This window comes from Carassius carassius, chromosome 24 (genome assembly GCF_963082965.1).
Source record: "Carassius carassius chromosome 24, fCarCar2.1, whole genome shotgun sequence".
In the NCBI taxonomy this organism is placed as follows: Eukaryota; Metazoa; Chordata; class Actinopteri; order Cypriniformes; family Cyprinidae; genus Carassius; species Carassius carassius.
Genome location: NC_081778.1, coordinates 19,763,686 through 19,783,544, shown reverse-complemented (window position 1 = coordinate 19,783,544; position 19,859 = coordinate 19,763,686). Strand labels below are relative to the sequence as shown.

General features: G+C 39.0%; 1 protein-coding gene across 1 annotated transcript in view; it reads right to left on the bottom strand.

The window, feature by feature from the left end:
- The window catches only part of LOC132103102 (integrin alpha-8-like), an 85,030-nt gene that overhangs the window by 21,055 nt on the left and 44,116 nt on the right, over positions 1-19,859 (bottom strand). The window contains exon 22 of the mRNA XM_059507929.1: positions 7,650-7,729. Within this exon, the coding sequence (XP_059363912.1) occupies positions 7,650-7,729 (80 nt within the window). The remainder of the gene's footprint in view (positions 1-7,649; positions 7,730-19,859) is intronic.

The following is a 19,859-nucleotide window of genomic DNA, read 5'->3' as shown; positions in this document are numbered from 1 at the left end:
CTCAACGGCAGGACGGAGTTGAGAGGGTCATCGCGTACGCCAGCCGGAGCCTCCACCCAGCCGAGAGGAACGATGCGAACTATAGTTCTTTCAAATTGGAGCTGCTGGCGTTGAAGTGGGCCCTAAGTGAGAAATTTAAAGACTACCTCTGGGGTGCCAAGGTGACGATCATTACAGACAATAACCCATTAGTACACTTACAGACGGCGAAGCTGGGAGCCGTGGAGCAGCGGTGGGTGGCCCAACTGGCCAACTTTGACTATCAACTACAGTACCGACCAGGGCGTGAACACATGAACGCGGACGTCCTCTCAAGGCTGCCCGAAGCGGAAAGCCCCGGAGGGGCCAGCCCGGAGGAGGGCTATATGGTAGGAGCAGTAGAGGCACCAGGCAGCAGACAAGAGGCCGTGCCTGAGAACTGGGGATGGGATCCCCGTCGGTGGAGGGAGAGACAGGCCAGGGATCAAGATGTGCGGCTGGTAAGAGAATGGCTGGAACAGGGCCGACGGCTGACGCCAGCGGAGAGGTTAGCCCAGACGGATACTGGGAGGAGGCTGCTGGGGCAATGGGACAGGCTGGAGCTGAGAGATGGCGTTTTGTGCAGAAGGGTCAGTGACCCGAAGTTGGGCGAAGAAGTACGCCAGATCGTGGTACCCGCAGATGAGGTAACGGCTTTAGTTTCGGCGTACCACAACCAGTTGGGGCATCAGGGACAGGAGAGGACCGTGTCCCTGCTTAGGAGATTCTTCTTTTGGCCCGGGCTAGAGGCATCGGTGCACGCCCTAATTCAAGCTTGCCCGAGATGCATATTGTTTAAGTCCAGACGGGAGGTCCGAGCGCCAATGGTACCCATCCATGCGAAGGCCCCCCTTCATATCATGGCTATGGACTTCTTGACACTGGGCCGACCACGAGATCGCTACCAGAACATCTTGGTAATAACGGATTTGTTCACAAAGTACGCTTGGGCTATCCCCACCCTCGACCAGACTGCAACCACCACCGCTACAGTTTTATGGCGGGCCGTCTTCCAGACGTTCGGATGCCCGGAGTTTCTGCACTCCGATCAAGGAGCCAACTTTGAGTCCAGGGTAATTAGAGAACTATGCCAGTTGTACGGTTGCACGAAAACTCACACCACTTCGTATCATCCTCAGGGGAACGGCGGCTGTGAGAGATTCAATCAGACCCTATTGGGGCTGCTGGGGACCTTGGACCAACAACGGCAGGACGATTGGGTGAGTGCCTTGCCAAACCTCCTACAGGCCTATAACAACAGTATACATAGTACTACGGGTTACGCTCCCACTTACCTGATGTTTGGCAGACACATACGAATGCCTACTGACCTGGTCCTAGGAGTGATAGCCGACCAAGAGGAAGCAAGTGTAACGGAGTGGGTGGGGCGCCATCACCAGCGCTTGCATTTCGCCTACGAGCAGGTGTCGAAAAGGATACAGACGGCAGGAGAGAAAAGTAAGCGGTTGTATGATCGGACTGCTAGAGAAGCCCCTCTACTGCCAGGAGAGAGGGTGTTGGTGAGAGATAATCGGCGGCAGGGGAAGGGGAAACTGAGTGACCGTTGGGAGGCCACCCCTTATGTAGTCTGCCGGCAGCAGAGGCCGGGGCAGCCGGTCTATACCATCCGGCCAGAAGGGAAGTCAGGCCCCGACCGTGTGGTGCACCGGAACATGATTCGCCCATGCCCTAACTACCCTGAAGCCGTGGAAGAAGTCCCCACGGAACCTGTACCAGCGGCCCCCTGGATTGAAGGTTGGGCTGTGGTACCAGGGAGACCCGTGGTGGCACCACCCCCGATCGCCCCGAGAGAACCAGAAGCAGCCCCTGAACAAGCTGAGCCCGATTCACCAGTGAGACGATCCCAGCGAGAGAACCGAGGCCGACCCCCTGCCCGCTATGGGGAGTGGACAGCCCGAGGACGTTCTAGGGACTAGAACGGATTGGCGGGGGAGGATGTCACAAGGTGACGATCTTTAGGGGCGGAACCAAAGTTCGGGAGGTTTGGTTCCGCCCGGGGGTGTTTCCGCCCGGACCGGAAAAACAGAACACCGGAACTTCCGGTAGCGCCGTAAGAAGGAAAATCAGGGAATTCGATGCACCTGTGCCTAGTTAGGGACAGCGGTTGGTGATTGGAGGATACGCTGGACAAGGCAGTACTTAAGGCCAAGTTATTTCACAGTCTGGGAAGCTCTCTTTGGTGTGTGTGAAGCACTGGGTTGTGCCCGTCTTGGTACGCTGCTGGTAGCTGTCTAACTCTCTCTCTCCCTCAGGCTGGAATTGTATGATTGTGAAGACATCGCGAACCTTAAAGGTTGAGAAGTGAACAGATTATACGGCGAACTGAGACGACGTGAAAAAGGGGATTGGAAGTGGCATTGATGTGAGTACTAAGAGCCAGTCGAAAGTGCCCTGTATATTGACCTGGCGTTGTGTAGATCTCTCCAGGAGGAGGAGGGTGGCCCTACCCCTAATATAGTGTGGTGGGAGAGCCGAAGGAATACTTATTGAAGTAGTCGCAACGACGACATCACTAGCTAGGCCGCATATTCCATCGCCAGATCCGAACCAAGCGAAGTGAAGGAAGACGGGTGTCCTTTCCGTACACTGAGTGTGGTGGGTGAGTCTTCGTGCTGTGAAAACCTATAATTTTGACGTGGTGTTGTATATTGCTGTGGGCTGCTGTGTATTGCCGTGTGTCCTGTCAGATAAACCCCCGCCTTCACGCACTTCGGCGTGGGGGGACAAGGAGATTGCTGGCCCTAGCCTAGTTCAGTACAGTATATGTTGTGAGCGTGCTTCAGATCTCCGGAGATAGCACGGTACGCTGTGTCCAGCCCAGAGGTGAAAGCCATCCAAAGCAGAGTAACTGTGTTTTGTGTCCAAGTTGATACCTGTGGAGAGGAAAGGAAAGAGAGTGAGTAACACAAGGAGAAACAGAGGAAACCTGTACTTACAGTACGCCGTGTTCAGCCCAGAGGTGAGAGCCATTCAAAGCAAACTAACGGTGCTATTGTGCCCAAGTTGATACCTGTGGAGAGGAAAGGAAAGAGAGTGAGTAACACAAGGAGAAACAGAGGAAACCTGTACTTACAGTACGCTGTGTTCAGCCCAGAGGTGAGAGCCATTCAAAGCAAACTAACGGTGCTATTGTGCCCAAGTTGATATCTGTGGAGAGAAAAGGAGAGAGAGGTGAATAACACGAGGAGGAATAGAGCGAACCCTGTACTTACAGTACGCTGTGTCCAGCCCAGAGGTGAGAGCCATTCAAAGCAAACTAACTGTGCTATTGTGCCCAAGTTGATACCTGTGGAGAGAAAAGGAGAGAGAGAGTGAATAACACGAGGAGGAATAGAGTGAACCCTGTACTTACAGTACGCTGTGTCCAGCCCAGAGGTGAGAGCCATTCAAAGCAAACTAACTGTGCTATTGTGCCCAAGTTGATACCTGTGGAGAGGAAAGGAGAGAGAGAGTGAATAACACGAGGAGGAATAGAGCGAACCCTGTACTTACAGTACGCTGTGTCCAGCCCAGAGGTGAGAGCCATTCAAAGCAAACTAACTGTGCTATTGTGCCCAAGTTGATACCTGTGGAGAGAAAAGGAGAGAGAGTGGGTAACACGAGGAGAGACTGAGGGAACCTGTACTTACGCCGCTGCCTGTGGAGAAAGAGAAAGCGAGTGAGCACCCAAGGAACGAACTGTGTGAACCAGTACTTACTGTGAGCTGTAATCAGCGAAGAGGTGAGAGCAAAACCAAGCTGAGCTAACTGTGCCTGTGTGTCCCAGCCGCTGCCTGTGGAGAAAGAGAAAGCGAGTGAGCACCCAAGGAACGAACTGTGTGAACCAGTACTTACTGTGAGCTGTAATCAGCGAAGAGGTGAGAGCAAAACCAAGCTGAACTAACTGTGCCTGTGTGTCCCAGCCGTTGCCTGTGGAGAAAGAGAAAGAGCGTGAGCACCCAAGGAACGAACTGGGTGAATCAGTACTTACTGTGAGCTGTAATCAGCGAAGAGCTGTTGCCTGTGGAGGAAGAGAAAGAGAGTGGGCACCTCGAGAACGAACTGAGTGAACCAGTACTTACCGTGAGCTGTATTCAGCGAAGAGGAGGAAGAAGGAGGGCGCTACGGATACCTAAGACTCAGGCCGGGGCCCGAGCCCCACGCCCCGGATCCCCGTGGCCCCCTTGCTCCCTGACCTCTTCCCGGCCATAGCCCATCTGGAGGGCCGAGTCAGAGTTTAGTTTTAATTGCCCTTTCCCTATTCCCTAAGCTATTTTTAAATATTTAAATAAAGATTGTTTTATCACTTACTTGTTCTCGTGTTGCTTGGCCATTGGGTCGGGTTTGGGGACCTCCTCGAGGTGGAAGTTGAGAAGGGGTGTGGCTTAGTTAAAGCATAGCCAGCCCCTGGGTGTGACACTATGAAACAGTAATGCTCTATAGTAGGTAACAGTGAAGTCGCTCACAGTGTCTCAGACTATTGAACAGCTCCATGTGTGAGCCTGAGGCAGGGAACATCTGTGTTCTGTGAATGTGTCTGTCCTTAAAGAATTCAAAGATGAGAGGATGAATGTCGCTATCCTAGAGTTCCAGAGTCACCTGTTTCATCAGTCACTGTGTAGTGAAAACCACAGTATCCCCACCAGTCACACATGCCTCTGTCTCATACAGTCTGTCACCACAATGAATGAGTGTGGACAAATACAACTAATGGACTTTATGCGTGTTATCACATTATCATATGTGATAATGCAAAAAAAAAAAGAAGAAGTGTAAATTAGTTTCCAAAGTCCTACAATTTAAAGCACTTGTTTACTAGTTTTTTTTTATGTGTGACATAAAAAGTAATGTAATTATAATTTAATTAAACACAGTACTGTATTTGAATTATTTATGGGCCTCTCTTTGGTCTTTTTCGGTTGTGTAATTTCAGAATCGGTCTTAATAGCCTATATCTGCTATTTATGCACACCTTACTATGCAGCTGTAAAAAACACTGACGTACATTGCAAAATAAAAAAAAAAATTCATTCAATTATAAAAAGTCAATTATAAAACATAAAACATATATTTCCAGGAAATCTAGGAAGTGTAAAGAGAGGATGAATGCACATAAAAAAAAATAAAAATAAAAAAAATTTAAATGTCTGAAAAATATAATTTTGATCTTGAGGAATAACTGGGACTCACATGTCATGAAATTCACTGTGTGACTGAAAGAAACAAAACTTAAATGTCTGAAAATATAATTTTGATCTTGAGGAATAACTGGGACTCACATGTCATGAAATTCACTGTGTGACTGAAAGAAACAAAACTTAAATGTCTGAAAATATAATTTTGATCTTGAGAAATAACTGGGACTCACATGTCATGAAATTCACTGTGTGACTGAAAGAAACAATAAGACCTCAGAATCTTTGAAGTCTTGTAAGATTTAGTTTCATTCATTAAGGCCTAAAATCTTATTAAATACTAAATGTTGAGTCAGTAAATGTGATACCTTGATTCCAGCACCTACATTTCCATCCTGAGAAAAACAGAATCCAAGCAATTTAAAATAAACTTCAAAGTATTTATAAAGTAGAAAAAGACCATTATATAAATTCCATAGTTTAAATTATATATTAAAAGTTTGAACCCAGAAATTTAATTTTATTCAGAAAAGACACACTAAATTCAATGTCTATTTCTTAAAGAATGTCTATTAGAATGAGTATAAATTTACATTCTATTAATGTAGAAGTTATTTTATAACTTAGATATACTTCACAATCTTACCAACCATAAACATTTTAACGGTATTGTATATTATTTAAAGTTTTATAATAAATAATTACATATTTTACTAGTAAAGTAAAAAAATAAAAAGCCATTATTACCAACCATCAGAGTCATGTGCCATAGACACATTTAAAAAACTTGAAAGACAAAACAATCTCTCTTGTTGCATCACACCTGGCTTCTCCCCACCCCCTTGTCTTTCTCTCTTATTCTGTCTCAAGTTGAAAAATCAGAGTGGGCAGAGGAACATGTGGCCAACATTAGTCACCAGAAAATGTTTCTATTCTCCAGAGATGCACATTCCGAAACAGATAAGACACACACCACAAATGCATTCATACTGCACACACACATAAGTGCAAACATATTACATGTGCAGGCAAACCCACATACACACCCATAGACTCGCCCTCCTGTTTGACCTAACCTTGCTCTGAGTTATGGAGAGACTTTAGGGTTCAGTGATTAAACCCTTAGGGAAATATCCCTCCTCTGAGAGCAGCCTGGCAGTCATCTCAACACCCCAAAACTAACACATGCACATTAAACATATGTGTGAGTAACATCACGGGGGGGGGGGGACTGTTATTATAACAAATACACTTCATCCCTGAACTTAACAGAACATGACCAAGGACATGCAAACCAAGTGGGGAGTTCAATACATGTAATGAAATGCAAAACTTCAAAATCGACAAGTCAGGTTACATGTTCTCAAGAAAGATTTTTTATAATTTATATTAGAAAATATATGGAGCCTTGTGCCTATGGCTGAATCACAGACATGCTGATATACGGTGATATCACACGGCTACTTGTGTGATATTGCTCATATATAAAATAGACAAACTCATTACTCAACTAATAGACAATTTGATCATTATGACCCATCCCTAATTATGGCAAAACAGATGACCAAAAACCAGAGATCCTACTCCCCCAATATTTTCCATAAAGTGTAATTCATTTTTCTCTACATACACCCACTCATAGACAAACAGAGTCACTGTAGGAATGCCATCCATTTTCTGTGACCTATCCAAGGACATCTTATCAACACTCAGCTTCCTGTTCTGAAGCCCTGACTCTATTACGACCAACATTTGGGGCCCTTGCTTACAAAATGACCCCCTAAAACATACATCAAAGTGTCACACAGCGCTTACCATGTTCGCACACGCGCACACACACACACACACACACACACACACACACACACAGACACACACACAAACACACGAGTAGTGCAAGAGGTCTTTAAATTAATTAAATTTAAATTAAATTACAATTAAATTAAGGTACCAGAAATGTTAGCCAGCAATGTGTTCAGCTTCTCAGACACACATACTTATTCACTTTATAACTTTTTGACCAGTGGGAATGTAAGGACTTTGGTGTTGACATTGATTTGGCTAGAAATGTGTATGATTGTGTGGGTGCGCATGTTTTTGTGACATATCAGTACGCAGCTCTGTATAATGACATGGGTATGACACAGGTATTACAATGAGAGGGTGACTTATGAGGACATAACCCATGTCCCCATTTTTCAAAACACTTTTAAACCATACAGAATGAGTTTTTTTGAGAAAATAAAAATGCATAAAGTTTCCTGTGAGGGTTAGGGTTAGGGTTGGTAAAGGGCCATAAAATATACAGTTTGTACGGTATAAAAACTATTACGCCTATGTGATGTCCCCACTTTTCACAAAAACATACATGTGTGTGTGTGTGTGAGTCAAAGATAATCTCAATGAGAATACACTATGCTTACTTGAAGACCAAAGAAAAAACTTGCAGATCTGTAATTTACAAACAGGTGAAATGAAGGGAAATATTTACTGTACCTGTGTATCTGCAGCTCAAAGGCAATGGAAGGAGGGGCATCTTCCAGCCTCTGTACAGAAAACCGTAAACCAACTGACAACTAGAGAGAGAGAGAGAGAAGAAAGGGAAAACATGAAGACATCAAAAGCTTTAGGGACATCTGTCATTGCTTGGTAAAACAGAATAGAGCTCTACGCTCAGTGTCTCATAAAGGAAAAACCTGCCACAATTAACACTGTGCCGTCTCATAAGGTGGAGGTAGGAGTGTGGGTCTGTCTGGACAGTCTCACTGCTGTTATACCACCAACAAATAAACTAGCATTACATGTAAATCAATAAAAACTTGGATATGAAATACTGACTTGAATCAAAACAATATTATACGTTTTACATGCATTATTTTTTTTAGTAAGCTTCTGCAACTGCAATGGACAAAACAACTGCCCTAGCAACAAGATGATCACTGCAACAATATTAGAGTAACAATATTTATACTACAGTCATCTAAGGTCATTTTCACTATAGTAAATAGTTGAGACGCAAAAGATGATAATATGCAATATTTGAAAGAGATGAAAATATCAGATACTTTTACTAACTTAAACTTTGAATTGCGTAGAGCAAAATGCACCAATGTGTATTAAAGTCATTTCATTTATTAGCAAGACACATTTATTATTTATTAGCAAGACACAAGTCTAATTAAAAAAAGATACATGCTGCATTCACGCATTGTTGTAATTATTGTGATTTTGAGATGACAACACGTGACGTTCTTCAGTGCCTAAACATAGAGCCTAATGAATCTGAGGTGGTCAGGTGGTAGTGATACAAGCTCTCAGAAAACTCCCAGTTCACAAGTTGAAATTAAGAGTTCTACGAGTACGTGAATGCTTTTTACAAGTTAGTATCTCGTAATCATGGTAATTACGGTATGTGAACGAACATGGAACTGAAGAAGGGTTAAGCCCGAAAAATGTTTTGCACACTATCCACTTTATTTGTGGCCTCTGGACAATACATTTTTGAAATTTGTGGCTTATTTTTCATGTGTGAATCTTACTTGTTTTTGTATATTTGTATTATGAAATATAATGCAGCAAAAGATCAATTATGAGAAGAAATTAATAGTTCACCTTTATTTGTCATGCGACAAATATGACCCATCTCTACTGACCACCGAATATCACGCTTAACCAATCAGAAGCAAGTATTCTAGGGTGCTAAACTTAATTCATTTGATTTGGGGGCAATTCACACCAAACATGTTTTTGCACTCAAAAACTAGTTTATGTTGTAAAAGTGTAGTTTGTTATTCTTTTGCATTAGCCATCATATTCGCGATTTGCTATGTAACATATTGAAACCTTAATGCAAAGTGTTACCAGTGTATTTATATAATTGCCATTTGCCCTTATATAAAGTCAAAAGTCTGCCAGCTCTTTAAAAACAAGTAGTTATAAAGTCATTTTCTCTGATTGATATCTTTTGTTGTTTTTCTGCTCTGCTGCACAAAGTCTAAACACTGGAATCTTAATTCGCAAACAAACAGTAAAATTTCACTAATCATCTCTCTTTCTCGTTGGCTGTAACTGTGTCCATATGGTGTAGTTTATTAGAAGAAATCTGAAAATGTCTGCTGGGATGGATAATGAAGGCCAGGTCCTTTAGCTAAAGGCTATGTGCTAACTCTAGAGCCCCATAAATGAGCTTCTCCAGGCGGAAACCTTATTTACTACAAAGCCCCTCATAACAAACGGGTGAGGGTAACAAGTGCTGTTAAACTTTAAAGAGGGAACTGGCCATGGAGTCTCTTTTTGTGGTCTCCTGTCCTTTTTTAGTTGGTAAATCACAAAAGAAGGTCACATCTCTGCAACTTCATGCATATGTTGAGTAATGAGACTACATCTCAATCTGAATTTACTGGGGCTGGTTCAAATGTTTCTGTGGCAACAGTAATCATGTACACTAATGAGACAATAACTCTTAATCAAAGTTTTAATGAAAGTCAGAACAGATCCTAGTGTAAAAAATGGGAAAAATGTACAAGTTCCTCAAGTGTGTTTTGATTAAAAGCATTTCACAACATAGGAATGAAATGTAAGATGCAGTTTCCATTCGAAGCAGCACAAACATGCACATCAAAAGCACTGTGCTTGAATACATATGTGCAATGGTATTTTTTCAGATGGATTACAGATTGACTAAGTAAAGCTGGACCGATTGCATCCAGAAAGCATGAAAATTGAATGATTGTGTTTGATTAAAAACAAAGAACATAAACCCAAAAATTCAGTCTATTATTTACAGTGTCATCAGAAGTGTATATCCGTAAAATATCAGCCTACTCTCTCATAAAATATTATATTGCTTTATGATGTTGGGAAATCCTTCTTTTGAGACTAAAGTCACTCACTTTCCCCAAATTCTGTGATTCTATCACCCTAATGTGACATTAGTTTACATGGGTGAAGTGAAACAATAAACTCATTCAGTTTCATTTTACAGACCATGAAACTTCTTTCTTCGTTGAATACCAACCACAGTGAGAGTAAAAGATGGTGTGAGTAGTGTCAGATTTCTATGAATTATGGCTCACAAAAGACATTAACTATTAAAAAGAAAAAAGAAAAAAAAGACAAAAAACTACAGGTGAATTTAATGAATTTTCTGTTAGAAAAGATGAGTGACATTTGTGAGACAGAATTTTTATTTGATTTAATAAAATTAAGACTTACTGTCTTTACTTAACAATCCCATTTAATTAAGGCAGAAAATGGCCAGAAATATAACTTATTACTAATTATATCATAAAATAAATGTTACTACTGAACCATATAGTAAAATATCATTTGTTCCTGTAATGGCAAAGCTGAATTTTCAGCAGCCATTGTTCCAGTCTTAAGTGTCAAGATGCTCATTTTGTTCTTAAGAAACTTTTCTAATCTTATCAACTTTGAAAAAACTTTTTTTACATTAAGTGTGGTAAATTTTTTTACAGGATATTTTGGTAAATAAAAGATTCAAAAGAAATCATTTATTTGAAAGAACAATCTTTTGTAATATTTTAAAATTGCTTTACTGTGACATTTATTTATTTCAAAATAAATTAATTTAAAATTAAAAAAAAAAAATTTTCCTTGTAAAACTCCGATCAAGCTGGAAGCTTCTACTTCAGAGAACTGGCTCAGAACCAAAATTTGCAGTTCCTCATTAAAGGAACTGTATGTGGTACTTGTACTGTTTGAGGTGTGTGACTAACATGTTTTGTGCACATTGGTCTTGTGATGCCCAATTTGTGATGAATGAGCTGCACCGCATGGTTATGACTTCCATTTTATGGGCTATGAGAGGCTAATTTGGAAAGTTTTGGAAAACAAAAAAGAAAATAGTGTCACAGAATAATTCACCACACATTGAATCAACGTTTTTTTCTAAGTGACAACGGTGTGTGAGGGTCTTGTGAGTGCGAGTACATGATGTGTTTCTCATTTTGCTTGTTGTATGTGGGGGATCTGCGGCCTTGTCACTCTCCTCCGCTGGTGCCATGATAATTTAGCCCATGTGGGTTTAACCCTAGAGGCTCACGATGAAGCCTGTCACCATCACAACACCTTTTTCCAAATCTGGAACATGTTAACAGGTCACAGAGCCAAAAAACTCTCTTCTTTTGTGTTCCATAGAAGAAAGAAACTCATAGGTTTGGAACAACATGAGGGTGAGTAAATGATGACAAAATTGTCATTTTTTGGGTGAACTATGCCTTTAATGATTGTTTCCAAACAGGTTTACCAAATAAACTACTGCTTCTGCCCTCCCCCTATCTGGCGGGGAGGGGTGAGGGGGGTGAGGGGGGTCAACAAAAAGCATTAAAATCGAAGTGCGGTTTAAAACCAGAATGCTTCCTCTTAGTGATCGTCCACCTCTGCGACCGACTGCTAGAGGGAGCTACTCTTCTGATCCTGCCTATGAACCTCAGACTGAGATGGACCAGCCCCCTAAGAGGTTTTAGTTTTTAGGAGTACTTAGGATGGTGGGAAATGAGCTTCCTGAAGGCAGCAGACTGCACCAGCTCCTCCCTGAACTTCTTGACCACCGCTTCATCTGAGCTGCCGCTCAGCTAATATGCTCACTTGCCTTGGTTTCTCTATAATGGCTTCACACACACTGTTAAACAAACGGCTCCTGAAGACAACAAAAGTTAGTGATATGTTCAGAAGGCACCCCTTTTATACTTCCAGGTGTTAAGTTCTACAAGAAAAATTATAAAAATGCCATGTGGCAAGTCATGTCTTATTGTTATTATAAGCTAAAACTATTAAAATAACCAACAAAAAAAAACTTGAAAAAAGCTGAAATAAAATGTAAATATATGATGAAAATTAGAAATGTTGTACTGAAGAAATAAAATTACTGAAACTAAAACTGGAATAAAAAGAAATTAGAGCTATACAGAAATACAAAAAGCAAACATTAATAAAAATGTTAAAAGCATAAAAAAAATAAACTAATGAAAAGTGAAAACAGAGTGAAAAATCTAAATATTTATAAACACTATAATGCTGCGTTCACATCAAATGCGAATAGAGCGTCTGGCGCGAATGATTTCAATGTTATGTCAATGTAAAGACGCGTTTACGCGCGTCTGGAGGTCTACTAAATACTAAAATTATAAAAAAACCTTAAAATTAAATGAAAAATAATAATAAAAAATTATTATAAATATAGCTGCAAGCAGCAATTACAGTGTCAAGCATTACAGAAGCAAGCCTCAGACCAACTGTAGGAATGAGTAATTAAAATCATAAAAAAAAAGTTCATAAATACAACCACTAGTAATATGATTTATTGACTAAAATTGGACCAGTGGTCGAGGAGGAGTTCGAAAAAGTATGTTTTCAATATACATCATACAGCCCTCAGATGCAGTCTGAAATTTCCAAGAAATTTCCAAGAAATTTATTGACATGCTAAATGAGAAACCGTTTCTTATATCGACACAAAATCCATAACTTTTTGCCAGCATGGTCTGAAGATGACCCGAGTCAAATTTATTCAAAATCGGAATTTACACAGAACAATTGTACCAGGAACTTTTTTTACCCCCCAGATCTGTTGCTTTCTACATTTCCACCGTGGTCAAAAGTACCATGAAGATTATTAAATAGTCTGGTGACGTAGGTCTGCCTGCATTTCTCAATACAAAGTACACAAATTTTGGACTTGCATTGTCGGTAGTTCGGACTTTGCGAGTTCGTCTCAGGAGTGTGATCCCCCGCGGATGGGATGACGCAAGTCCGGTAATTCTGCAAACAGCAGCGTACTTGATAACATCATATATATAATATAAAGTGGGACCAAAAATTTAATAAAATAAATAAACCTTGGGATTTCTGAATTTTGGAATTAATTCAACTCGGCATGAGCCAAGGATTCAGAGGAAAAAATAACTGTCATTTTCTGGCTTATGATTCAAAAGTAATTAGCATAAACATGAGTGCAACTTTGGAGAAGTGGTGGCGCTAGAGAGTTTGAGTTAGAGACTCCAAATTTGCTATGACTTTTCTCACTGTCCTCTATCAGTCTGCAAAATTTCACAACGTTTCCGCAAGCAGTTCTATGGGCTGCCATAGGCTTGCGGCGGAAGAAAAAGAAGAAGAAGAAGAAGAAGAAGAAGAAGAAGAAGAAGAAGAAGAAAATCACGGTAACGGATACAACAGGTGCCTAAGCACCTTCGGTGCTTGGCCCCTAATTAATGCTAAAATAAAACTGGAAAATACAAGGTACAGTGTGTGCTCTTCATCTGTAACCATTCCTGAATGGCTTTGACAGCTGAAAGTACTGTAACATCAAAAAAAAAAATTGGCTCTCATTGCATTTTACATGCTGACTCTCATAATGAATCTACAAGCTATATTCCAAACCCACAATCCAACGCTATGACAGGCCAACTGGACATATAAAAACATAGAGCTCTGAGCATCCAGCCAACTGTCTACACACACTCTGACCAATACCATTTTAAAACCACAATTTCACATTGCACGGATCTACAGGTAATATTTTTGCCTATTCAGTTGTGATTATCTGATTTATATTTTATGAGCAACATAATCTTAAGACCTGTAGTAAACACAGTCATAAACCTGCCCTGTCTCTGCTTTCAATAAGCTGGCACTGCTCGAGCCAAAGCATTTACCAGCTATGCATCAAATTACTGACGAATTACATTTCAGTTGCTTTAACAAGCACTGCAATCCAAACAAACAGAAGAGAATAGGAGTAAACTGACTAATAAAGACGCAGGTATGTGTGTCAAATACACTGTAAAAATGAATGCTCAGAATCACAAGAGAGTAAATAAAATAGTAAATAATACATGTTTATATACACTCTTAAAAAAATCGAATTAAGCTCTCTTTTTGTTTCTTATTCTTATTATTAACAGGGATTATAAAAAACATTCTATAGTATCAAAGATATTAATATCATAAAAGCCTTATTAAAAGAAAAAATAACTATATTGTCATATACGTATATTGTTATCATGATATAAAATTACTCATATGGTGATAAAAGATTTTTGTAATATCGCCCACCCCTACTCTCACTTCATCATTCCACTTTTTCTCTCTCTCTATCCACTGTTTTGTTTTCCATACTCTTATTAACAATGGTCAACATCAATTTGACGGACATACAGGGAAGAAAGAGATAGGAAAGAAAGAAAGAGGAGAGAAGGAAATTGCCCAATGCACAAATCAAGCTATTAACTGTGTTAGAAAAAGACTATGTAAGGGATGTGTGTTTAGTCAACACACGCTCATATCATCAGGGAGATGTATATTTCTCCTTAATGGCACATGAATGAACACATCTGTATAACAGCCACATTCCCAAGGGTCCATGGGGCCAGTAGGCAAGCAGTCTCAAAAACATCTGGGTTAGTGAGGACGCACACACAGAAACATGGTGTCCTTCTTCTTCTCCATTTTTCTGGAGTTTTCTCAATCAATATTTTTGTATTTTTTCAACAGCAGTATATAGTGTACAAATAACATTAAATAAAAAAATTATAATTCCTTGTTTTGAGCAAAAACCTAACAAAATATAGTGAGGTTCATTCTTAAAATGTGAAAAAATGCAATCTGATTATTAAATGTAAAAAATTGTTATCTTTACATTTTGTTTAGATATTAAGAAAGATAAACAGTTAAAAGTGAATCCTAAATGATTAAATGTAAAAGATATACTCTGAAAACAAGTCTTAATTTTGTAAATAAAAATATACTGAATCATTTTTATTTATTTGATCAAAAAACACACACATATATACATATATATAATTACGGTTACTACAGTACAGACCAAAAGTTTGGACACACCTTCTCATTCAAAGAGTTTTATTTATTTTCATGACTATGAAAATTGTAGAGTCACACTGAAGGCATCAAGGGCTATTTGACCAACAAGGAGAGTGATGGGGTGCTGCGCCAGATGACCTGGCCTCCACAGTCACCGGACCTGAACCCAATCGAGATGGTTTAGGGGTGAGCTGGACCGCAGACAGAAGGCAAAAGGGCCAACAAGTGCTAAGCATCTCTCGGGGAACTCCTTCAAGACTGTTGGAAGACCATTTCAGGTGACTACCTCTTGAAGCTCATCAATAAAATGCCAAGAGTGTGCAAAGCAGTAATCAAAGCAAAAGGTGGCTACTTTGAAGAACCTAGAATATGACATATTTTCAGTTGTTTCACACTTTTTTGTTATGTATATAATTCCATATATAATTCCACATGTGTTAATTCATAGTTTTGATGCCTTCATTGTGAATCTACAATTTTCATAGTCATGAAAATAAAGAAAACTCTTTGAATGAGAAGGTGTGTCCAAACTTTTGGTCTGTACTGTAATTTATTTATTGTGATGGCAATACTGAATTTTCACCAGCCATTACTGGAGTCTTCAGTGACACATGATTTTACAGAAATCTAACTGTAATCTAATTCTGATTTGGTGCTTAATAGCGAACAGCGGAAACAGTTCTGCTGCTTAATATTTTTGTGGATACAGTAATAGCTTTTTTCAGCATGATTTGTTGAATATAATCTTTTGTAAAATTTAAATGTCTTTACAGTTACTTTATGATCTATTTTATTTCTGAATAAAAGTATTAATTGCATTCATTTCTTAAAAAAAAAAAAAAACTCAAACCTTTGGACACATTTATGCACTCATCTCTGGTTTCATTATTGAAAGAACCTCCAAATTCAACTGAATATGCTTCAGTTTCAGCATTCTCTTGACTGGACAGGATCAAGTGTGTGTGTGTGATGCATCTGCAGGTGTCTCATACAGGACCTGAAGTCTCAGCAAACTGACAGTGCTGCTAAATATCTGCCTATTAAAGGAGTAAACTGATATGCTATCTTACCCCTTTCTCACCCGTCTAAAATCCTCTTTCCTCTGTCTTGCTCATTTATGTTAATGCACTGAAGGATTCAAGCTCTCACTGAAAGTTAAGACCCAAAACAAATGCAAGCAAGCACGCAAGAATACACAACTGTACACAAGCATATGAACACAAGCCCAATTTTATGTGTTGACAAATTTATAAATGCAACTCAAGTATGTATTGTATTTTCAATGTGCTACAATGTTTTTTTTTTTTTTTTACATCAATTTCTGTCATGGTGGCTGTATAAGGGTAAGTGTTTGAAATAAAGATTGATGAGCAAGTTAGTTACGTTTAGACTGATAGTTAGTCTGTTGACAGGTTTATAGTTTGAATGATAACATATCTGATTTAATGGCACAGACATTTAAAGGAAACTCTTTCGCTCCCTTAAGTACTGAGGTTTGTTATTCACGAGTTCACGCTTACATATAATTAGCTGAGGTATGGTATGCGTATTTGGCGTGCTGTCCGGGGGAAGGGCTCGAGTACCTAGAGTACCCTTCCTTCCCCGTGTAATTATAAAGTGAACTCAAAGTGAGGAGATGGGGTGGAGGAGGGATGCTGATTAATCGTCAATGGATAGAGGTAAATCAGCGATATTTATACTGTGGGATTGATTACTAGATTGTGGTCCACCTGTGTTGATTAGGCTAAGTATCTGACATGCTCCTCCCGAACCTTGTTAACGAGAACATCATTTGTCACTGTAATGCAAGAAAGCACATTGTACACCACAGTGGTGGACGAAGTACACAAATCAAGTACTTGAGTAAAAGTACAGATACAAATAATAAAATATTACTCCAGTAAGAGTAAAAGTACTCCTTTTTCAATTTTACTCAAGTGAAAGTACAAAAGTACTCGAGTTTTTATGTACTTAAGTAAAAAAGTACTGAAATTTTATATAGGCTACTTAATTAAATTTTATATTCGCACATATTTTTAATAATCCTACTGCTCAAAATACCTGGGATTTTTTTCCAAAATAACCACTATATGGAGTCAAGATATATTTTTGTTGTTGATATGGACTACGCTGATGAGAGTGATGTTAACTGTGAAAGCTTACACTGTGATGTACATGAGAGAAAACAGAGATGACCATCATATTTTCACCAGTAAGAACAAAGTATTTTAAAGTTTGTTGTTTTACAGAACATCACAGTTAGGACTATATATGACATGATAATAAGGCCTGAAGTTAGGAAGAACATTTTAAAGGAAAATATAATTATATTTTCATAATGATTTTTTCGGTCAAGTGTGTTCGCATAGAGGTTTTCAAGAGCTGGTGTGAATAAATATAGATTTAAGCTCAAAGAGACGGGATAGTCTGCACATGATTTGATTTTTTATTCGGACCCAGAATGCAGCGAGATGAACATCACATAGCACTGAACTCTCCTGCAGTGTGTGTTTCATTCATACTCGAAGCAGGAGGGTGCTCTCGCCAGACAGTCATATCAGGAAATTCCAAATATGGGCAAAAGCGTCCAGCTATCGCTGTATGAAAGCAGTTTTTACACAGAAAAAATAAGGCCAGAAACTTTTGGAAACACGAAGACATTAAACATACGATTGCAATAATATATGGTTTTTCAAGTCATCTTCAGCAGGTGATAAATAAAGTATGAACAATGCAGTGCTGATTGACAAAAACATTTTGTAGTATATAAACAAATCATTATTATTTGTTATTGTCCAGCAGTTATAGATTTCTAAGCCAATTAAAAGTTAGAAATTTGAGAAAAATTTAAGTTGCCTATTGTATCCACTACCAGTCAACAGTTTTTGAACAGTAAGCTTGTTAATATTTTTTAAAGAAGTCTCTTCTGTTCACCAAGTCTGCATTTATTTGATCCAAAGTACAGCAAAACAGAAAAATTGTGAAATAGAAATCTGGAATAATCTGAAATAGAAAATTATGTCTTTATTAGGGATTTCCAGATCCGATCACGTGATCGGAAATCGGGCCCGATCGCATTGGTTTCAGACTCGATCGGAATCGGACATTACCTCCCGATCAGGACTCGGATATATATATATTCTCATTAATTTTTAACACATCTTTTGTTATGCGGTGGCACAGAGTTAGACCCTTTTGACTCCACACAGAAACAGCAACGCGTGCGGCATGACATCACTTTGTTTTCAAGAGCTGGTAAACTCTCATGCAGTGTGTGTCTCATTCATACTCGAAGCCGGAGCACGCTCTCGCGCTGATATCAGGATATTCCTAATATGGACAAAAGCATCCAGCTATGCTGTGGTGCGCACAGGAAAACAGAAACTTATGCAAACACGAAGACATTAATATACGATCACGACAATAAATTGTTCTTCAAGTCATCTCCAGCAGGTGATAAATAAAGTATGAACAATGCAGTGCTGATTGACATAGTATTTATTACAGTATAGAAACTATTCTGCATTATTATGTGATAAACAGTGTTTGTAGTATATAAACAAATCATTATTATTTGTTATTGTCCAGCATTTATAGATTTCTAAGCCAATTAAAAGCTAGAAATTAGAGAAAAAATAAAGTTGCCTATACTACCAGTCAGAAGTTTTTGAACAGTAAGCTTGTTAAGGTTTTTTTTTTTAAGAAGTCCCTTCTATTCACCAAGCCTGCATTTATTTGATCCAAAGTACAGCAAAACAGTAAGATTTTGAAATATTTTTACTAGCCTATTTAAAATAGCTGTTTTATATTTGAATATATTTCAAAATGTAATTTATTGAAGATCCTGGATCTGTTTTTTCGCTCTTCTTTATTCTTTTTTTATGTATTATAGAAGTATCGGATCGGGACTCTGTATCGGCAGATACTCAAAATCAATTGACTCGGACTCGGACTCGAGGACAAAAAAACCTGATCGGGACATCCCTAGTCTTTATCATCACTTTTGATCAATTTAAAGCGAAGTGACGTGACATACAGCCAAGTATGGTGACCCATACGCAGAATTCGTGCACTGTATTTAACCCATCCAAAGTGCACACACAGTCCTTGCTAAGTAGAAGTGTTCATTTCTATAATTTATTTTCCAAAAAACAAAAATTATATTGACTGTAAGCTTTTGAATGATATATAGTGTACAATGTTGCAAAAGCTTTTTATTTCACATAAATGCTAATTTTTGGATCCTTATATTCATCAAAGAATACTGAAAAAAAATACTCATGTTTTAAATATTGATAATCAGCAAATCAGCATATTAGAATGATTTCTGAAGGATGTGACACTAAAGACTGCAGTAATGATGCTGAAAATACAGCTTTGATCACAGGAATAAATTACAATTTAAAATACATTCATTAGGGAAAAAAGTTATTTTAAATATAAAAATATTTCACAATATTACTGTTTTTTGCTGTACTTTGGATCAAATAAATGCAGGCTTGGTGAGCAGAAGATACTTCTTTAAAAACATAAAAAATATTACTGTTCAAAAACTGTTGATTGGTAAGCTATATAGATTAAAGAAATGTTATATAGCCTACATATATAGCCTATATATATATATATATATATATATATAATTTCTGTCCCCCTCACTTCTGAAAAGATGGCTACGCCCCTGGATTTTTTCCTTCTCAAACCTTGTCTGTGGTGTAAAAACACCCCTGGCCAAACAGGGTGCATCTCTTCCCACTTTGATAATTACTGTAGTTACCATGTTCTGAGCATCACATCCTTTCTTTTCTCCCCAGATGTAATCTATATATATATAGGTGGTTGAATAAAAATTTTTGGACATTATTTATA